At 40.1% G+C, this 17751-nt stretch overlaps 1 protein-coding gene across 7 annotated transcripts in view; it reads right to left on the reverse strand.

The window, feature by feature from the left end:
• The window catches only part of SLC9B2 (solute carrier family 9 member B2), a 29846-nt gene extending 12179 nt beyond the window's left edge, over window positions 1–17667 (reverse strand). For 5 of the 7 annotated variants that reach the window (XR_012651018.1, XR_012651021.1, XR_012651020.1 and 2 more), the window contains exons 1-9: window positions 16487–16967; window positions 13754–13856; window positions 11964–12147; window positions 10275–10445; window positions 7438–7580; window positions 5365–5492; window positions 4288–4463; window positions 3643–3749; window positions 2316–2465 (exon numbers count right to left, since the gene is read on the reverse strand). Coding sequence is in view for 3 of the 7 variants with exons in the window: in XM_075032120.1 (XP_074888221.1) it covers window positions 2316–2465; window positions 3643–3749; window positions 4288–4463; window positions 5365–5492; window positions 7438–7580; window positions 10275–10445; window positions 11964–12147; window positions 13754–13846 (1152 nt within the window). In the remaining 4 variants the exon portion in view is untranslated. Of the gene's footprint in view, window positions 1–1042; window positions 1201–2315; window positions 2466–3642; window positions 3750–4287; window positions 4464–5364; window positions 5493–7437; window positions 7581–10274; window positions 10446–11963; window positions 12148–13753; window positions 13857–16486 lie in introns of all 7 variants that reach the window. The other 2 variants (XM_075032160.1, XM_075032149.1) reach the window with 2 other exon arrangements.
• Window positions 17668–17751: the final 84 nt, after the last annotated feature.

Below are 17751 nucleotides of genomic sequence, written 5' to 3' on the forward strand. Positions count from 1 at the left end.
ACAAAAATAATCTGTAAATTCACAAAAATATGGCCAAGTAGACACAACATTTAATTAATCAAAGGACAAAGTGAAAATGTATCATAAAGACTGTCCAGAATTGCTCCTCCTTCTTTGACCTAATACTAAAAGATTCAAAATCAGTTGCGCACCTTTCAAAGGTCAGAGTTTGTCTGGCTCTGCTAGTAAATAAATGCTTGCTATCTCAAGAAAAGAAATAAAAATCACTGATGTTTCAACAGTAACAGCAGTTTGCAGACAAGAGGAAGAAAATAGCGCGTAGCTGATTTTCAGTATTTAGGAAGAAGTAATTTCAACAGCTTGCTCTGAAGTTTCTGAGCCTTTGGGAACTGCATGCTTAAGCGTGTTCTTCCATTTGTATCTGAGCAGAGTTAGACCCTCAAAAGCTTCAGCCATCACTTAACCCCACTCACGCTGCACGCAGTCAGAGGCCTGTCTCCATGTGAACGGCAGCAGCAAAGTTAGACTGAGCAAATCTGAAATCTCTTCCTAGTGAAAGGTGTTGAACTTTCCAGTGCGATGTACTGTATAAGGGCAAAGCCACCTTTTCTCCTTGTGTTTGAACTTTACACCTAACAATTTTCCTAAAACAACTGCTGCCAGGATAAACAGGAATCTTCCACTTACCTGAAAAGCTACACATAGCATATCTAATAGCACTTCTTTTTTAATTAAGTGGGTTCTGCAATAGCGAACGAGCCTTCAGGCTGGAGTGTGTGGAAAATATGAGTGCAGTGCTTTGTCACTTAATAATCAGTCCAGAGCCTAGACATGTCCTGTCCTTGACGTTCTCTCTAAGACTGATCCTGCAACATCTCTTGCTCTTCAGTCAATGGTAGATGACTGTAATACAAAAACTTCTGTAACCTTAGAGAGAACAAGGTGGAAATATACAGACTTCTGAACATTTTTCTTTATTTGCCTCATTTCTCCTGGTTATCTCACCCTTTTCTTTTTTGGCAAAAATTAATCCTCTTTACAGATGTTAGCATTACTTCAGTCTATTTACTGTCCACTTAACTGTTCCAGCAACAGGTACGATGGTCCTTGTTCTCAGTGGACAGCATTTGCCAAGTGACTTCCACCAGGCACAGCAGGAGGCAGTGGCCCTTGAGAAGCTCAGCAGGAAAACCTTGGTAATATATTGAGTATACAGTACGCAGACATCTCTGACTGTATCTGATAAAGAAGAGCTAAGGTATTTGAAATCAACATCCTTAAGGCCAAGAAGCTTCATTCACTGATCAAAAGAAATTAAACTAAGCATTTATAGACTGCATACACTCTTTTAAGGTCCTTCCTTCTGAAATGGTTTAAAAGCTTTTCAATAGAGAGCTTTATCAGTTCTAATGTGCTTAAGTAGTTAATCCCAAGATGAGTTTTTCTTCTTTTAAAATTGGACAACAATGTACTACTTTCAATAGAAAACATGGTTTCTTTTTCATTGTTTTAACAAACCTTGAGATCTTACTGAAGTCAGGGTCTAGATGGGGATAATAATGTGGACTCTGCTATATCTGATGCCCTTTCCTTTCTCTTCATCTCCCCTTCTCCTACTGCATGTTGCAATGCTACAGCTGTGGAGAGAAAGATGCCCTTAAAACATTAAGTGTAGATGGTATCAAGCAAAAGAGGCAGTGAGACATGCCAAGGTACAGAAATGCAGTGGGGCAGCAACAGTAAAAGGAAGCAGGCTTAGTAGCTAAGGGAAAGTGACTAAAAAGCAGTCTTTTTTATGGTTTTTGTATGGCCTTATATCACCATTTATTGTGGGCACCCTGCTCTCTGATTTATCCAGAATACACTGGCTGATTTGGGAAAGATGAGAGGGATGGTTAATTAGTGTTTTCCATTTCACCCCCTGCAAAACCACAGGGAACAAAACCTCAGGGTATCCAGGCCATGTGCACAACTGTATTTTGGACACCTGTTTGTAAATCTTACCAGAAAGTGGCTGTGTAAGGTTACAGACACTCACAGAGCTGCAACATAAAGCTTTGGATTCCTAGCCAAGTGCCTTGACAACTTGCCATCCTTTACATGACTTAAGATGTCTAAGAAAAGCTTGTGAGCATTACGCTCTGTATCAATATATATGCACATACATGGTAACTTTCTGTCATGCTAAATGTTAAAGACTTCCAAAATAAACATAGAATGTTTTTTTTTAATCCATACACCCCCTAAAGCTTCATAAATGCACCATTACCACTCCTGACAGAAATTCAAACTCCTGTCAGACTGTACATTCAAAGGAGTTTTGGTATGGTATGCTTCTTTATGTAAACATTCACCTTTTCATCAGACCATCCCACACCTGCAACAAAAGCTAAGACTAACGTGCAGAGCCCTCCTGATCCAGGGAAGCCAAAGTAGATGCTGCCAAAAACAGCAAACATGGACAGCCCAAGTACAAAATACGATCTCTTCCATGCCAGAGATGCCTGCAGCCAAGGAAAGAGACAAACAAAAACATAAATTTCTTTTAGAAATGGAGGAAAAATGTTACTTCTGTTAATTTTGAAAATAACAATTTGGAAATAAAAATTGCCATTAACCCTTGTGAAAGAATCAAAGCTTTCCAGTGAGACTTGAACTGCTAAGTTGAGTTGAGGGGTTTTTTTTGGACATTAATTCCTAAGCAATTTAAATTTTGGAAATTTAATAATTTCTTTACTCTGCCCATCCAAAATCTTATGGCCAATAGGCTTTTTGTATCACAAGGAACACGATGCTCTATTCTAACAGCCCTGCTTCAATTCTGTGATAACAGGATTTTCTACCTGTACAGTCAAGTACTAGAACAGTTTATCCAAGGAGAGGTGAAATCCTTGCTACTAGATGTTTTTAAGGACAAGTCAAACAAATGTTTGCCAGGGACAGTCTAGTTTTATTTGATCCAGTCTCACAGAACACAGTTATATCTCTGCCATTGCTCCCCATTTCTATATATCTCTTTAGCTTCTGTATCACACTTCTTAGCATCATTTAATAAGAAGAAAATTTGGTCCCACTGAGGGCAATAGATGCTTTTCAAATTGACTTCAGTAGTCCAGAACATATCTACTTTCTTCCGCAATTTTCTGTTCACTTAATTGCCCCTTTATAGTAAATTCATCTGCCACTTTATATAAGCTTAATTTTTATTGAAAGTAACACATTCTAATTAGCATTAATGATACGCCCAATCACTTAAAGCCTACAATCTGTCCTCTTTACTCGTTTTTAATCTTACGCTTACTGGAAACATCTTACAAAAGTAAATGCATCACACATCATTCTAATTGATGATTGTTTTACTGTCTGAAATGGGTATCAGACCATTTCTCCTTTGCATGTGGACATTTCCACCACCTTCAATGGGAGCAGGAAGGTGAGCTGGGTTCCAAACTCTGCATCAGGAAGGACTACAAGATCATATATTGTTATAGTTGCAGTAAACAAGTACTCACCTATAAAACACATCCTCACTTGATAGGCTTTGCAACCTGGAAGTTAGCACTGGACACAACTTTCCCCAAAACCAGCTTCACATGAAACTTGGAAATTAGTAACTTAAAAACATTATCCCTTAGCAAAGAATCTCTATTTTATAAAAAGTTTTTTTTACTGGGTTTTTACCTGATCATGGCTTGGGAAATATCGAATGAACATTCCCAGGATCCCTCCAGCTGCTATGCCAACAGCAACCTCCAGCACTCCACGAAGAACATTGTACAGAGTAGAACCTACTTGGCAAAAGAAAAATGGATTCAGTAAGCTGTACACAGACCCTTCATGCACAAACCACACTGTAGACCTACGAGGGCGATTCCAAGACAGTGTCTGCTTTAAATTACTTGGAGGCAAAGGAGTTCAGGAGGGAACCAATGGGCCTGAAAGAAATGGATAGTACAACTTTCTCTCTCCGAAAGCTCATGCCAAGAAAGCGTGTCAGAGAAGTCAGAGGAAGAGCCACTGTGAGAACATTGCCAAACCCAGGAAAATTTGAAAGAATTATGTTGGGCATGCAGGGACTAGACTTGGCAGCTAAGGGAGCAGACAGGGAAAAATGTTCCCTGAAAGTTGTTGTGACCCACAACTCAAAGCAGACAATGTTACAGCAAGGCTTTTGATTGTCGGTAATATCCCTCTCAATATTCAAGTCCATACATGAAATTTATAAGGAGATGTCATTAAGTTATGGACCAGTCAACCACAACAGAGCACACATTCTTCAAAATATCACTGTTCTGGATTTCACCACATACAGATTAACCAGCATACCAGAAGAGAAAGCCATCCCAAGGCAAGTGTTGAAGCCTGTGATAGCCAGAATGTCATCAATGCTGCCGGCTGCCATTAGCAAAGTTGGGACACCTTTCTCCACACCATATCCCCCAGCTTGTAAAATCAGCATTGAGGGAACCACCACAGCAGGGGAGACTGCACCTAGAACAAAACTGAAAACACATAGGCTCAGCCTCTCTTAAAAAGAAAGTGCTGAACTAAAAAACTTCAAAATGTTCTGATGCCAATCCATATATCAGGGAGCATAACTGGTCTGCAGGGTAGACTCAAGTCTTCGTCTGTGGAGCCCTTTACTTTTAATGCTATTGAGCTGGGCAGGAAGTAAGAGCTGACTGCAGTTACGCATAGAACTATCTCTGCTTGTAATTAGCAGGGAAAGGTAAGGAAAATACCTTATGTAAAGGTCTGTTTATGCTTTATGCTCCCCGATATATGCCTTGGTTCTCCCATTTATGAACCTAGTCTAGACATGCTTACAATTCAGTAGCCCAGTTCCTTCTTATAAAAATCGGTGTGTGGCAGAGGAGAAGTTCACCCATCTTGTTCCAGCATATGGGTCCTGACCAAGTCCACCAGTTTAGATAGGACTAGATGGAAAAGATTTCCTCTTCAAGGATATTACTCCAGAATATAACATGCCATATCCTTACCCTTGTAACAGGAAGACTGTCCTACGTGCATCTCTCTGCAAGGAAACTCTGAGTTCCAGTATGAAGATTCTCCAAGTTGTGGTATCATTTTCTGTCTCTAAGAGCCCCCTGTGTTGTGGTTAAAGACTCAGGGATTGCACCATCCTTCTTCAAGTGCTCAGATCACAAACACAGAAGAGTGATGATGCAAGTACTCCTCCACTGCCTGGAAATGTGACCGTTAAATTAGCCACAGAGCCAGACGTGAATGGTAAGCAAACAACCACGGGGGCTAAGCACAGCTTCCTAACTGGTGTTAAACTGAGGTCTCTGCTTGGTGCAGAGAACTAACCGCACTTGGATCATTTAGCTGTAGGATGAAAACAGGCACCTTTGTCATGCAGGAGAAAAGAGGGTACGTTACCCTAATATAAATCCCCATTGCCATGGCAAATGCATGAACAAGTAGGCAAGAACAGCAGCTGTGCATGTTTCTGAGATGCACGGTCCAAAAGAAAGCCGTAAACAGACTGCTTTGAGCTTCTTAAGAGCCTGCAATGTAGAAGCACATTCAGACATTAGTATCAGTACCCTTGGCTTTATAGAGAAGAAATACATTTACGATCTGATGTGGTTTATTAAAAGAATCCCCTCTGAGCTGCAGTACAGGATGTGACAGCTTTACATGGCCTCAGCCAGAGATAGGGTCAAGCACAGCTGGATTTGAATATAAAATTCCAAGTATGGCAGTGAAACCCACTGCATCTAGGTTTGACAAAGTTCCTGCGTGTTCCAGGAAGGAGTGGCAGAAAATTCTGTTTGGCTTCTTGTGCAGAGCAAACTAAATGTGAGAGGTTGGGCTAGCTGGGATCCATTTGAAAAGTGCACCCTCAAAAAAAAAAAGTGCACAGCTGCTTTACCCACAGTTACTTGAGGTCATTCGCTCCATCCACAAAAGATTTTGCTACGTTCCCACAAGCTGCATAAGCACCCCGCAAAAATTATCCCCAAATCCACGAACAAATCATGAAAAGTTGTAGAACTACATAAACTTGGCACAAGGAACCAAGCATCTCTTTCAGCTGTCTCTCGCTTGATATCCAGAGAAGATTAAGTTCCATTTGGCTCAGCAGCGTCTATTAAAAAATCTCTCTAAAACAGAGTATTTACTTGTAACAGCTGCCTTTAATAGTCACAAACATGACTGACTCTGCTAGGACAGATGCCTAATTCTGATGGGGGGGGTGGGGGGAGAAATCAACGAGTTGCACTTTTTACCAGTGCAGTTTATCGTGGCATAATTAGGGCTGAGAATCACCCGAGCAACTGACATCTTTGGCTTCACAGCTTCAATTACATGACGCACAATTGTAGCTGCATCAAGGCATTGCTACATACAGAGTCCAAATGACAGTTTCAATGTCACATGGGAGAAAAAGGAGTCAAAGATGAAGTTCCCTTGGCAAAAAAAAGTTGTCACAGAATAGAAAAAAAAAAAAAGCAATCTCACAGAACTGGGCATCCAAGCTGTGTGTAACAACACACAGTCCATGCTCATACAAGCTTCAATGTCTTGGAAAAAAATGATTATAATCTAGGAAACCAGGCATTCTTCAAGAATGACAAAACCCTATTTTCCTAAATATCTGAAGCACTGGCAACTTCCTATTTTTTCTTGGTTAAGAAAAATCAGTTTAGTTGTTCTGAACTAGCTATACTTGACCTAAATTTTATATAAACTTTACGCAGTCCCTTAAACTTAAATAGATAGGGGCCAATATGGTACAGCTTTATTTCAGTCAGCTGATTTTGATCAAGCAAAACCTTGCCTTCATTAATTTATGGAACATTGCATTTCATAGTGTGCAGAGGAAGACTTTTTTTTTTTGTTCACAGCGGTTTTATGGGCTTTCATTGTGATGTGAAGTATTGCTTCTGTAGTGCAGCAGGACTCATTTTTGCAATTAATATGTTTGCATAAAAATGGCAATGATTCAAAAAAAAAAGGAAAGAAAAAATAAAAAAGACATACAGGTTTGGATTTTTTGGTTGGTTGGGTTTTTCTGACTTGTGAGAACACAAGCAACATTTTCTTTCAAGGATTGGGGATCCCTTGCTTTACTTGTTTTAGTTTGTCAGTGTAAACTGACAGGGAGTTTGTCAGAGAGCGTAAACTCTTCCTGACAGACCATGATGGAGCACACATCCTCAAGATATTCTGCTCACAAAATGCAGGAAATTTCTTTAAGACAAGGGGGAAAATAGCCATAAAATCAGTTTTCTTCAGGTATTTTTTTAGATTGCTTGCCTACTCTATAAATCCAACTGCCAATATTAAGATACATATGACTATACAATAGAAACTATGCTTTCTGTAATGATCTAATTTGCAGATCCTCCAAGACTGAACAGTTCAATATTTTTAACAGAACCAATTATTCACTTTTTTTTGAGGGCTCTTGTATACTTTGCCTCAGACAAATGGCTGGTGCCATACCTTTGGATCCAGGCCGAGTCCTGCTCGGGTCAAGATAATTGAAAGAGCAATATTCCTCAGTGCTGCAGACCAGCGCAGGTTTATCTGGACGATGTCACTAATGAACGGGGTATTTCGGATTAGGAAACCAGCAAGTAGCATCCCTTAAATGAAAACAAATAAGCTCCTGTCAAATGATTTTGGTTTATTGCATGAGAAAAGCTTGCTTAGCATTCTCAAAAATAGACACCATATTACGTATTTGTGAAAGACAAAGAAACAACTCACGTTCTGAATTATTAGCTGTGTTTTAACAATGCGGACTAAGGCACGGAAAGAGACAGACATGTTTAAAGCATTGAAAGTGGCCTAAGAACACACCAGGTCACCAACGAATAAATCTGCAGGATGCTGACACGTAGCTTTAGTGCAAGTCAACAGAATGCAGCTTTGTTCACCAGGTGCAGGTCATACTTGCCATAAGCAGACACCTCCTCTGCATCCTTAAAGATAATTTTCTTGTTAGCTTGTTTTAACATGAAAAGAGGAAGATCGTCTAATATTGTGTATTTATCTCAGCAGTTGGAAATTGTTAAAAATCCTCTCAGGTGTAAAGAAATGCAGGTATCACAGGAACCATAATGCTGAGTTCATTGGGAAATATAATCTAAAACAGCGAATCATGGACTGACTTAAACATTTTAAAATGCTCTGGCAATATGACTCATATGCAAAAAGGGAGGGAAAGGAGGGGGGGAATCAGGAACTTGATCTTATCCTCTGTTAGAGCTATTTGCAAGATTCAACATCTTGCAAATATTAGCAAAACTGTTGGAACTGTCATTTGGGAAGGATACAGAAAAGTACAGGAAAGGTTGACTATAAATATAGATCTGCAGAAATATGTTGTAGGTCCTGATCATTCAAAGATACATTTTTGTAGCGTAATTTTATATCAGCCATCTTAAGAAACAGGAAACCAAAAAAGACAAAAAGTAAACACTGTGCTTGAGTTAGTCCCAGCTTGGTGTGAGCCTTGGCTGTGGACTTGATTTGTCCTGGAACACACTAAACATTCTGACATTGTTCTTCCTACCACCTCCCGGAAAAAAAAAGTGGTATAATTAATCTGTGGTACTTCATGACAATTATATCAGGCTAATATAATGATCACATGCTCTTTGCAATGTTTGCATGAAGTCCAAGTCACTGGAGCTACCCTGATCTAGAAATCTACTTAACAAAGCAAAAACACCCCACCTCAAAGGATAACTTCACTGTTCTGCTCCACGTTGCCTGCTGCAGAAACCTCTCTGCAAAATATACTGTGTGACTATTTCAGTAGCAATTTCACTCCATTTTCCTGAGACAGAGGCTTACTAGAAGGTACTTAAGTGCTCAGCCAGCCACATTATACTGAACTGCACCTAGCACAAGTGGATTAAAGGTATGTAAGAGTGCAAGATTTGTTTTTTTAGTGTAAAAAAGAGTATTCAAAGACATTGTCTATCTCTTCTAATGACTCAGATTTCTCCAATTTTTCTCAAAGACTAGGGATCTGAACAATGAACTCTGACCTAAACAACTCAACAGACATGTGCTGTCATGCTTAAGTTTCTGTTGTTCGGTATTACCTGTCTGACAAGCAGTTTCATGCTCAACTCATAACTTTTACATATAGATGTAATTAAAAAAAAGCAGAATCCAAATGGTCAGAAACTTTTTTTTTTTTTTAAGAGGGAAGTTTACTTAGCAAGGGCAGACTCCCTGCGTGTTACATTCTGTATTCATATTATTGCAGGCATGCATGCTATACGCAAAACTTCCCTCCCTCTCATTTGAATTTTTTTCTCGCTCGTGAAACTCAGTGGTGCAAGAACGCACATGCTGTCTGGAGAGAGACGTATATGAAGCTAAACTGCCCTTCTGTAAGCAGTGCTACTGTGTGAGGCACAACACCAGCTATGCACGTTACAAAATCACACCCATGCACCACAGTCGGACATCTGTAGCCCACTCTGCCATGAAGTTTTACTGTCTGTCAACAGCTTTACTCATTTATGCACTAAGCATAGTAAGGGGCAGTATACAGCTGGTGAGAAGAACCCGGAGCTTCATTTTTCAGCTTTGTTAACATCGCAGCACTTCACAATATTCTACTGATCTAACCCAAACTTCCTCTAGGAAAGATGTCTGAAAAGGTTCTGATGATATCAGAATTAAGGTAATTTTCATCTCCCATTTCTGTTTTGCATTTTTATGTAAAATAAGATGTTGATATGAAAAAAAATGTTATGACTGGTTCAAAATAACTCTCTTCAGAAGAATTATTCCTTGTGGTGAATTTACTTTCTCAGGTTTCAGTTAACTTGAGATAAAGGAAGGAGAAGAAAGAAACTGCTTTAGACTACCAGTAGTAGGGAATTCCCACAGAGTTTTCTTTGGAAAACATTTTAATTGTGCAAGACACTTGCGAAACAGCTCAGCAATAATTTTCTTATGAATTAATTATTCTACTGTAACAGGAGGTCTAGACTAAGACTCCTGTTTAGTGATATTAAACCCAAATTCTAAGTAACTGTGACAGAGGGGACTGAAGGACAATAGGTATACAGTTCTCTGGCCCCCAAAGAATTAAGAGAAGAGCCTTAGTAACATACAGGAGATTTCACTTGAGCTAGTTTGGGGAATTTTGCACCTTCTCAGAGAGAACCAGATAAGAGTCACTTGGAAAAGCTGCAGATTTTGAGCGTGATGCAGTTGTTTGTTCCCAATCCAAACATACCTAGCATACAAATACTACCTGACGGTTTAAACAACACAAATATGCAGGAAAAAAAGAAAGAAGGGTATCTTACCTAGAAGAGCAGGGAGAGGGGGTAGTGTTCGTATTTTAATGAGTCCAAAAATTTTACCTCCAATGACAGCAAAAAAATAAAGAAACAGAATTCCAAACAGATTTCCACCTGGGAGACACTCAGTCCCAGTGATGGACCAAACCACAGCCCAAACCAGGACCACAATTGCAACTGGAACAAAACAAGAAATATTCATATTTAATCATCTCAGGGAAAACTTTGCTGTTAGATCACATTTGTTTTTCTACTAATGAAAAAGGTACTGTGACTTTCAGAAATAAAATCACTTACCTTAAAAAAGAGTTTAATCATAACAACGTGTTTAATCTTTGATGCTCCCTAAGCTGATATTCTGATTCTATATATGTTAAGATATTCTAAAAAACGGTAACAGGAACATCCATAGGGACAAAAAAGTACCTAGTGAGCCTTGGGCCACTGCGGAAAGGACTTAAGAGGTCCCAAACTTAAAGCAAAGACTTTCACTAACTTATCTTGCATTTGCTTATCTTCCTTCAGCTAATTCAGAACTGCAGTAAGAACCTGCTGTTGTACAGCCTGGCATATCTTCAAGTTAATGACTGCAGTTCCAGTCTAATTTTTAAAAGTATTTAAGTATAATTTTTTGGCTGGCTGTGCTTGTGCAACACATTGCTATCCATGGCGGGGGGGTGGGGTGGGGGTGGGGGGCAGAATCTGAAGAAGATCATGTTTCTGGACAGCCTGAAGTAGTACAGATACTTCCCTTGATACAGCAATCAAAGAGGGATAATACACAGGGAAAAGAATTTCCTGAAAAATATTATGTGAACATTAAGTGAAAATACTATAAAAATATGTGAAAATATTAAGCTCTTTCCAGGTTCCCTAATCTGTCACTACAGTTATCCAACAAGAACAGGCATGCATAGATATAAAAGCAGAAGACTGAAGGAGACGAAAAAATGTGTTGAAGAAACCCCTCTTTTTGTAATCATAAGAAAACATATTGCATTTTCAGATTGGATTTTTCTTAATGTTATATAAGGGTGACAGGTGGCAGAGGGAAGACCAGTAGATTTCCAAACATAAAAGCCTAAGAATTGCAAGTGAGAGAGAACAGAGGCTGTGGAAGCAGTCAAAGCCACAGGAAGTGCCTTTTGTTAGGAAAAGTCTGAAATAACTGGTGAGCCAGGCATTCTCTTCTGTGAGCCTTCAGACTAGGGCAAATCTTAAAAAGAATGAGTCAGTTTGCCTTGTAGTTAGGATTCTTGGCTTTGCAAGCCTGGGGTATTAAGGAACAAAAGAAGATATCACTGCAAAGTCTTGTATTTGTTGCCTTAATTCAACAAAAAGCCATCCAGTGTGCCAAAAATACCACTGTATTTATAATAATCTTAATGCTCTCACACCAAAACGAACTATTGAGATGAGAATTAAGAGGTCTTTCTTCTGATGAAAACAATTTGCAATGCAAAAAACATACCTACCATGTTAAACACAGAAGAGAGGATGGAGGAACAAAAACTATATATTCAAATCTTTGTTTCACCTAGTTATTTTTTTTCTGCTAAAACATTGAAACAAAAGTGTGATATGTATTTCCCTTCGTTATTTTCAAGGACAACGGACAGATATCATTACATCCAGAGAAACAAGTACTTCATTTACTATTTCTCATTTTAATTAAACTCTGTCTTTCTTACACACCATTTGTCACTGTTCGGGCCAGTAAACCCTGAGGAGGACAAGTAAATATTTGCCTCCATGTTCTTGCAGGTACTGAAGACCCTGCTATTGGTTCTGGAGGTTGCTGAGCACAATGATTCAGGAGAGCAGTTTCTTCTGTTTGTACATTCCCATCAGTACCTTTGGCATCTGCTGTCGGTCCCTCCTGAATGAAAACAACGAGACTCTCTCAGAATTGGTACCATATACATTTGAAGTAGCGTACAAGACCTGAAATTGGCTGTGATGCGCTAGATCCACACTGTCTACAGAGGACTACATTAACTAAACATCCCCTGTAGGAATGGTCCAGCTTTGTAGTACATTTGGGATTTTGGGTTATGTATTTGTATTTGCACGGCACAAAGAACTGCATATGAGAGGCTCTGGGACATTTGCCTTTTTATCTGCAACCAACAGGACTCCTGTCCCAATACAAATAGCACCTGTTCAGCAACAATATCAGCATATTTGATGAAGAAACAGTATTAACAGGCCAGGTTCAGCTTGTCTTGTGTACAAGCTAAATATTTATTAATATTTTCTACAATTTGATAAGGTTCTGCTTCCAGACTGGACTTCACAATACAGTTAACGATTAGCATCATTTCAGTGAGACGGTGTCTTTAATATAACTCCTAAATAACTTCTGTTGCAAAGCCTTGAATCAAAATAACAAAACCTACTTATGATTAGACAAAGATGAAAGAAACAGAACAGCTGGCCAGTGCAAGCATTACTCACATGATCCATTGCTGGAAGGCTCAAGCTGGTAAGTCAAGGTAGAGATGGAGAAATACTGCCCTAGGAGTTATTTCCTTGAAGAATGGTTCCCTGAAGCTGTTCACTTATACTGATTCATCTACTTATCCATATTCATAGCCAAAGCACTTTTTGACCATTTTTGGATATGTGTCTCACTTCATTTTAGGGTCCTTTTTTTGACAAGTTAATCATCTACCTTCCCTTATGATTATTCACCTTAATGTCAGCTCATTGTCATAGGATGAACATGGAATTCTTGCCTATACTGTGGTTTGGCCCTCCTCCAGTAATAGTTCCACATTTCTGACAATTCTTCTGTCTCATCTCTCTCTGTCTCTCTTTCAATACATATATATATATCCCTTACTCAGAGTCACAGCTGGAACACAAATCTTGTGAGCTTTCAGCATGGAGTTACTTGTTTACCTACCCTGTGATTCTGTGATCACCAGCTACCCATGTGTGTAAAGATACGCCATACGGTACTTATCTTTACAGTCAACACTATGTGTTTACTCTAAAGTGCCTTTTACATTAAGAATTTCATTTTTACTTGCATTTACTGCAAATCTTTTTTAAAGGCATAGAAGTTTCCAAGAACACTGGAAATATGCATATAGAAGTTTAAAACTGGGGTGCGTGTGGTATTTTTATTAGATAAGAAAAGGAAGACGTGCATGAATAACTTTCAGCAAGTGGACTGATAGGCACAATTTGAAAGCAAAGAAGCAATCTTAAGTCCATGTAATTCTCTTCCATAGCTGATTGTAAAATGTATGCTGACGCATTTTCCACTTCAAGCTGAAATTACAACTGCTGAGTTCCAGCAATCCAATGCACCACAGGCTTTTAAAAACTGAACTTTTGTTAATTGTAAGAAATTCCCACTGAGATTTCTCTTTGTATTCCCTTCAGATATAGGGATTTTAACAGATGTAGGAAGAAAAAGGAAAGGAAAAGGAGGGTTTCCTCTGACTAAAATTGTACTTGAGATCCTAATTAATTACCTCGCTTTGCTCGTGCATGGGAATCATGCCATTTGTCTCACATACTGATGGCTCAGTATCTTCATTATCATTTACGTTAACCTCCTTTACCATTGTTGTAAACCTAAGGAAAGCAATAAAGACAGAAAAGTTAGAGAGAAGCAAATAATACTATTTTCCAGATAGAAGACTTCTCAGTAATGTTGTCTCCTTCCCCATAGATCACATGAAAAAACCCTCACAGCCCAATTTGGAATTTAATGTTTTTTGCATGCCTGTATATGAGAACAAGAGACAGAAACTAACAGGAGAACAGTATTAAGCTTACAAAGTCAAGCACTAAAAAAAAATAAAATAAAAAAAGATCTGAGTTTTAGAATCAGTGATCTGTGCTAATGTGTAATATCTGTATCTATTTGTGCCTCTTATCAGCACAAGATAAAGCTTATTTACTGTCAACACCATTTACCAGGACCATTAGTTCTGGAAGTGTCACAGGCCCTGTGTGCATGGCAGTGCAAGTGACCATTTCATAAAGCTAAGAACAACAACTATAGTTTCTAAAGCAGACACACAAGGGGACACTTTTTTCCCTAACTTAAACCTGACCAGATCCAGCTTCGTTTTCAGGGGAATTTTCAAGAACATGGTTCTGTTAGATATCACTATTCACAAACGCATTGACTGAATATCTAAGAAACAGAAGATGCCTGTTTGAATAAAGATCAGGACTACGCACAACTTGCACTCTATATTCAGGTGAGCCTGAGAAAACATGGCTCTTTTTTACTGCTTATATCCCATGGAGATACTTCTCAGAGTGGGAAATAAGGTCCAAGTTGTTTGTGGGTAATTATCATTGTATTTACCCAGTCTAACTGATCCCCTTCTTGTCCCATAGATGCTAACAAGAGATATGGCAGTGTACTGTTCTGGATGTCAGAATTTTGTTTTTGTAAATATTTACTGTAGTTTCACAAGTCTGAGCCAACAAGAGTCATATGTACATATCTGAAGGCAAGGCTTGCTAACACTCTTCTCTGTGACAGCAAAGGTGTGCATGTATTCTCCACCAACTACATTTCAGTACTAACAGCATTTACTTGAAATCTTTTACATTGCTCTGGCCATATAAAACACTGCTCAAGTTAAACCAGAACTTTTGAGCCAAGAAATTCCTTCCTTGCTAAATTGCTGGAAGCAAGTCAGAGAGCCGATTCTCACAATTATCAACCCTTCAATTTATAATGATATGTTTGATATTTGGGAACAATTGACACCATGAACAAAGACAGGCGCTATTGTAACACCAGGGTGGTTTTGTTTGAGCTGTTCTGACATGAAACTGGCTTGAGACATGGCCAAGGCATAGAGGAAGAATACAGAGCCATAGGCAAACACTTTCAGTGTATTCTAAGGTAATAGTTTTTTGCTTTCTTTCCTTTTTAAATGTAAAGTGTTAATTTACTCAAATTCCAGTACTTTTCTGTATTTTTAATTACCGCTTGTGGAACCAAATAGCTGTGGTCTCAAAGTTTTTTAATGAGATAAGTGATACTTTGGGATTTTTTCATAGGATTGTTTGTTCATCCTTTTGTTGGGACTGGGAATCCACAAATGCCAGTCTACTAACTGGAATAGAAAGTATCAGCAACCTACCAGTGCCTCCCTCCTTCCCTTCACCAACCACTTCCCCAGGGTATATGTACTTGATTTTGTAATTCTGAAAGGGGTGCATGTGGGTAAAGGACAGAAGGATATTGCTCTCCATCCAGCTTTGCATGGGCAACATCCCAGTTCTTGGGGTCATGTAGCTGTTAACACAAAATATGTTAATACTTCTGAGAAGCCCAAATCTACCTCACAACAGCTTCAGCTCCCTAATGCATTGTTCACAGTAGCGTACAGGAAAGGATAGATTGACTAAGCAAGGAGCTTGGATGTTCCGCTTAGCAGGAATGGTTTCAAGGTGTGAATGAGGAGTCTGATAGTGGATGTACTGTCCTTACCTGGTTTGTGACAGGTCTTCATGCTGTCAGGTTCTCGATACTGCTACTTTCAAGCAACAGCCACTTGGATTAATGAGACCAAAGCGAGTAGTCAGTTTACCCACCCCAGGGCAGGGGTTTTTTGGGTTCATGGTATTTGTTTGTTTGTTTTGTGGGTTTGTTTTGTGGGTTTGTTTTGTTTTTTTAAGCTTCACCCCCTATACAAACAAAATCAGCGATTGAGAAATTGGAGCAGAATTCATACCACAGGGTTAAGACCTGTAACGTGGAAACCAGCCAGTAACAGACTTATTTCAGTACCACCCTGTAAAATATACTTCCCTTATTTTGAAACAAAAAAAGGTTTTTATTATAGGTTTTTATTAGACCCTCTCATTTTACTTCCGTTTAATTGTTAGGGAGGAAGAAGGGGAGGGAGAGCTGAACTGAAGAGATGACTGACAGGGGCAGCATGTGCATGCCTATGTCATTAGCTGTATCGCCTTGGTGACTGCCGACATTCTGGCTTTGTGCACACACCATACAGAGAGGAATACAAATAAAATACCACAACCACCACCAGAGCAACTAACATGCAGAAAAAAACCCCCAACAAAAAAAACCCAAAAAACAACAACATCCCCACCAAACCCCCAGCCCAAACCACGCATCACCATCCACCGAAAGACGTGAGTAAAGCCTGATGCAACCTCCTTCCCCACCTCCCCAGCAGCTTCCCACCTGCAAATCCGGGAAGAAAACTTACCTGGGGAACGGCAGGGATCGGAGGGGAGGAACCGCTTTCTCTGAGGCCTCTCCTGCCCGGCTAGTCCCACATCTCCGTGCGGAGGAGGTGGTAATCCAGTCCCTGCAAGCAGCAGGAGCAGGAGGAGCAGCAGCTCTGTGCCAGCTCTTGCTCCTCCTCCCCTGCTGTTGCTGCTGGTGCCACGGTCCCTCCTCCAAAGCCACAGCTTCAGCTAGACCAGCAGCAAAAACCTCTCTCTGGGGCTTGGGAAGACCGAAAGGGCTTCCCAGATGCCTTCGTGTCTCCTGGCAATGTGAAGGGGTCCCCGCCAGGCAGGCGAGGGGTGGCTATCGCCCCAGCTGGCAGAGGGGGCTCGGGTTGGTCTGGGCGACGCATCGGCCCACGGCCCGCAACCCACAGCAGCCAGGAGGAAGAGGAGGAGGAGGGAGAAGGAAGCAGATTTTTGTGTCTCCCAACGCCAGCCCTCCGCTCCCCATGTCATTTCATCGCAAGCTGCACCCGTGAAGCGGGTTGCTTTCTACGCGGCCTTTCCCGTGGCTGTGGGAAGGGACGTGGGGAAGCTACACGCAATCCTCTTACTCAGGCTGTGGGAGGGTGGGTGCAAAGAAAGGGTAACGGGCTCTAGATGATTCTGCTCTGGGTGCATGCAGAAGAATTGCATTGCAGCAGGCAGGAGAATTAAAAAACAAACAAACAAAACAAAACTTGCGTATTTGTGGTGTTCCCATGAAGACACTTCTACCTCTGTCCACCTCATCTGTAAGTGCACATGAGGGTACGAGACAGACCTCTCAACCTCATTTTGCAAGCTACACTGGGTGCACATGAAAGCAGATCCAAATGCAGTGTGTTGCTACTTTGCTCCTAGTAGCATTACACAGAATTAGGTTGACTACAAATCTGAGAGAAAAGAGCACTGTTTTCTGATCAGGTTAAATTTCCCAGAAGGACTTTGAATCAGGGAAGTCACTTTCCCCCTCCCCCACAAGAGAAAAGTTTGACCTAGAATCTGAAAAGTCAAAAAACTTGTCTTTGTATTATCACTGGGGTGGAAGGAAAACAAACAGAATTACCCGGCTCTTTTAAAAGCAGACCAGGGAATTAAGAGGTCACAAGAGCATTAAGAAGCATTCTCCTCTAATAATCCCAGCAAGTCTGCTGGAAAACCCCTAGACATTAGAACACATTTCAGAATTGTAGCTGTTAACACATCCATGAAAAGCATTGCTAATTAGGCAAGAGACAGCAATCTCCGCTGATTTCCA

The sequence above is a fragment of the Buteo buteo genome, chromosome 1 (assembly GCF_964188355.1).
Source record: "Buteo buteo chromosome 1, bButBut1.hap1.1, whole genome shotgun sequence".
Classification (NCBI taxonomy): Eukaryota; Metazoa; Chordata; class Aves; order Accipitriformes; family Accipitridae; genus Buteo; species Buteo buteo.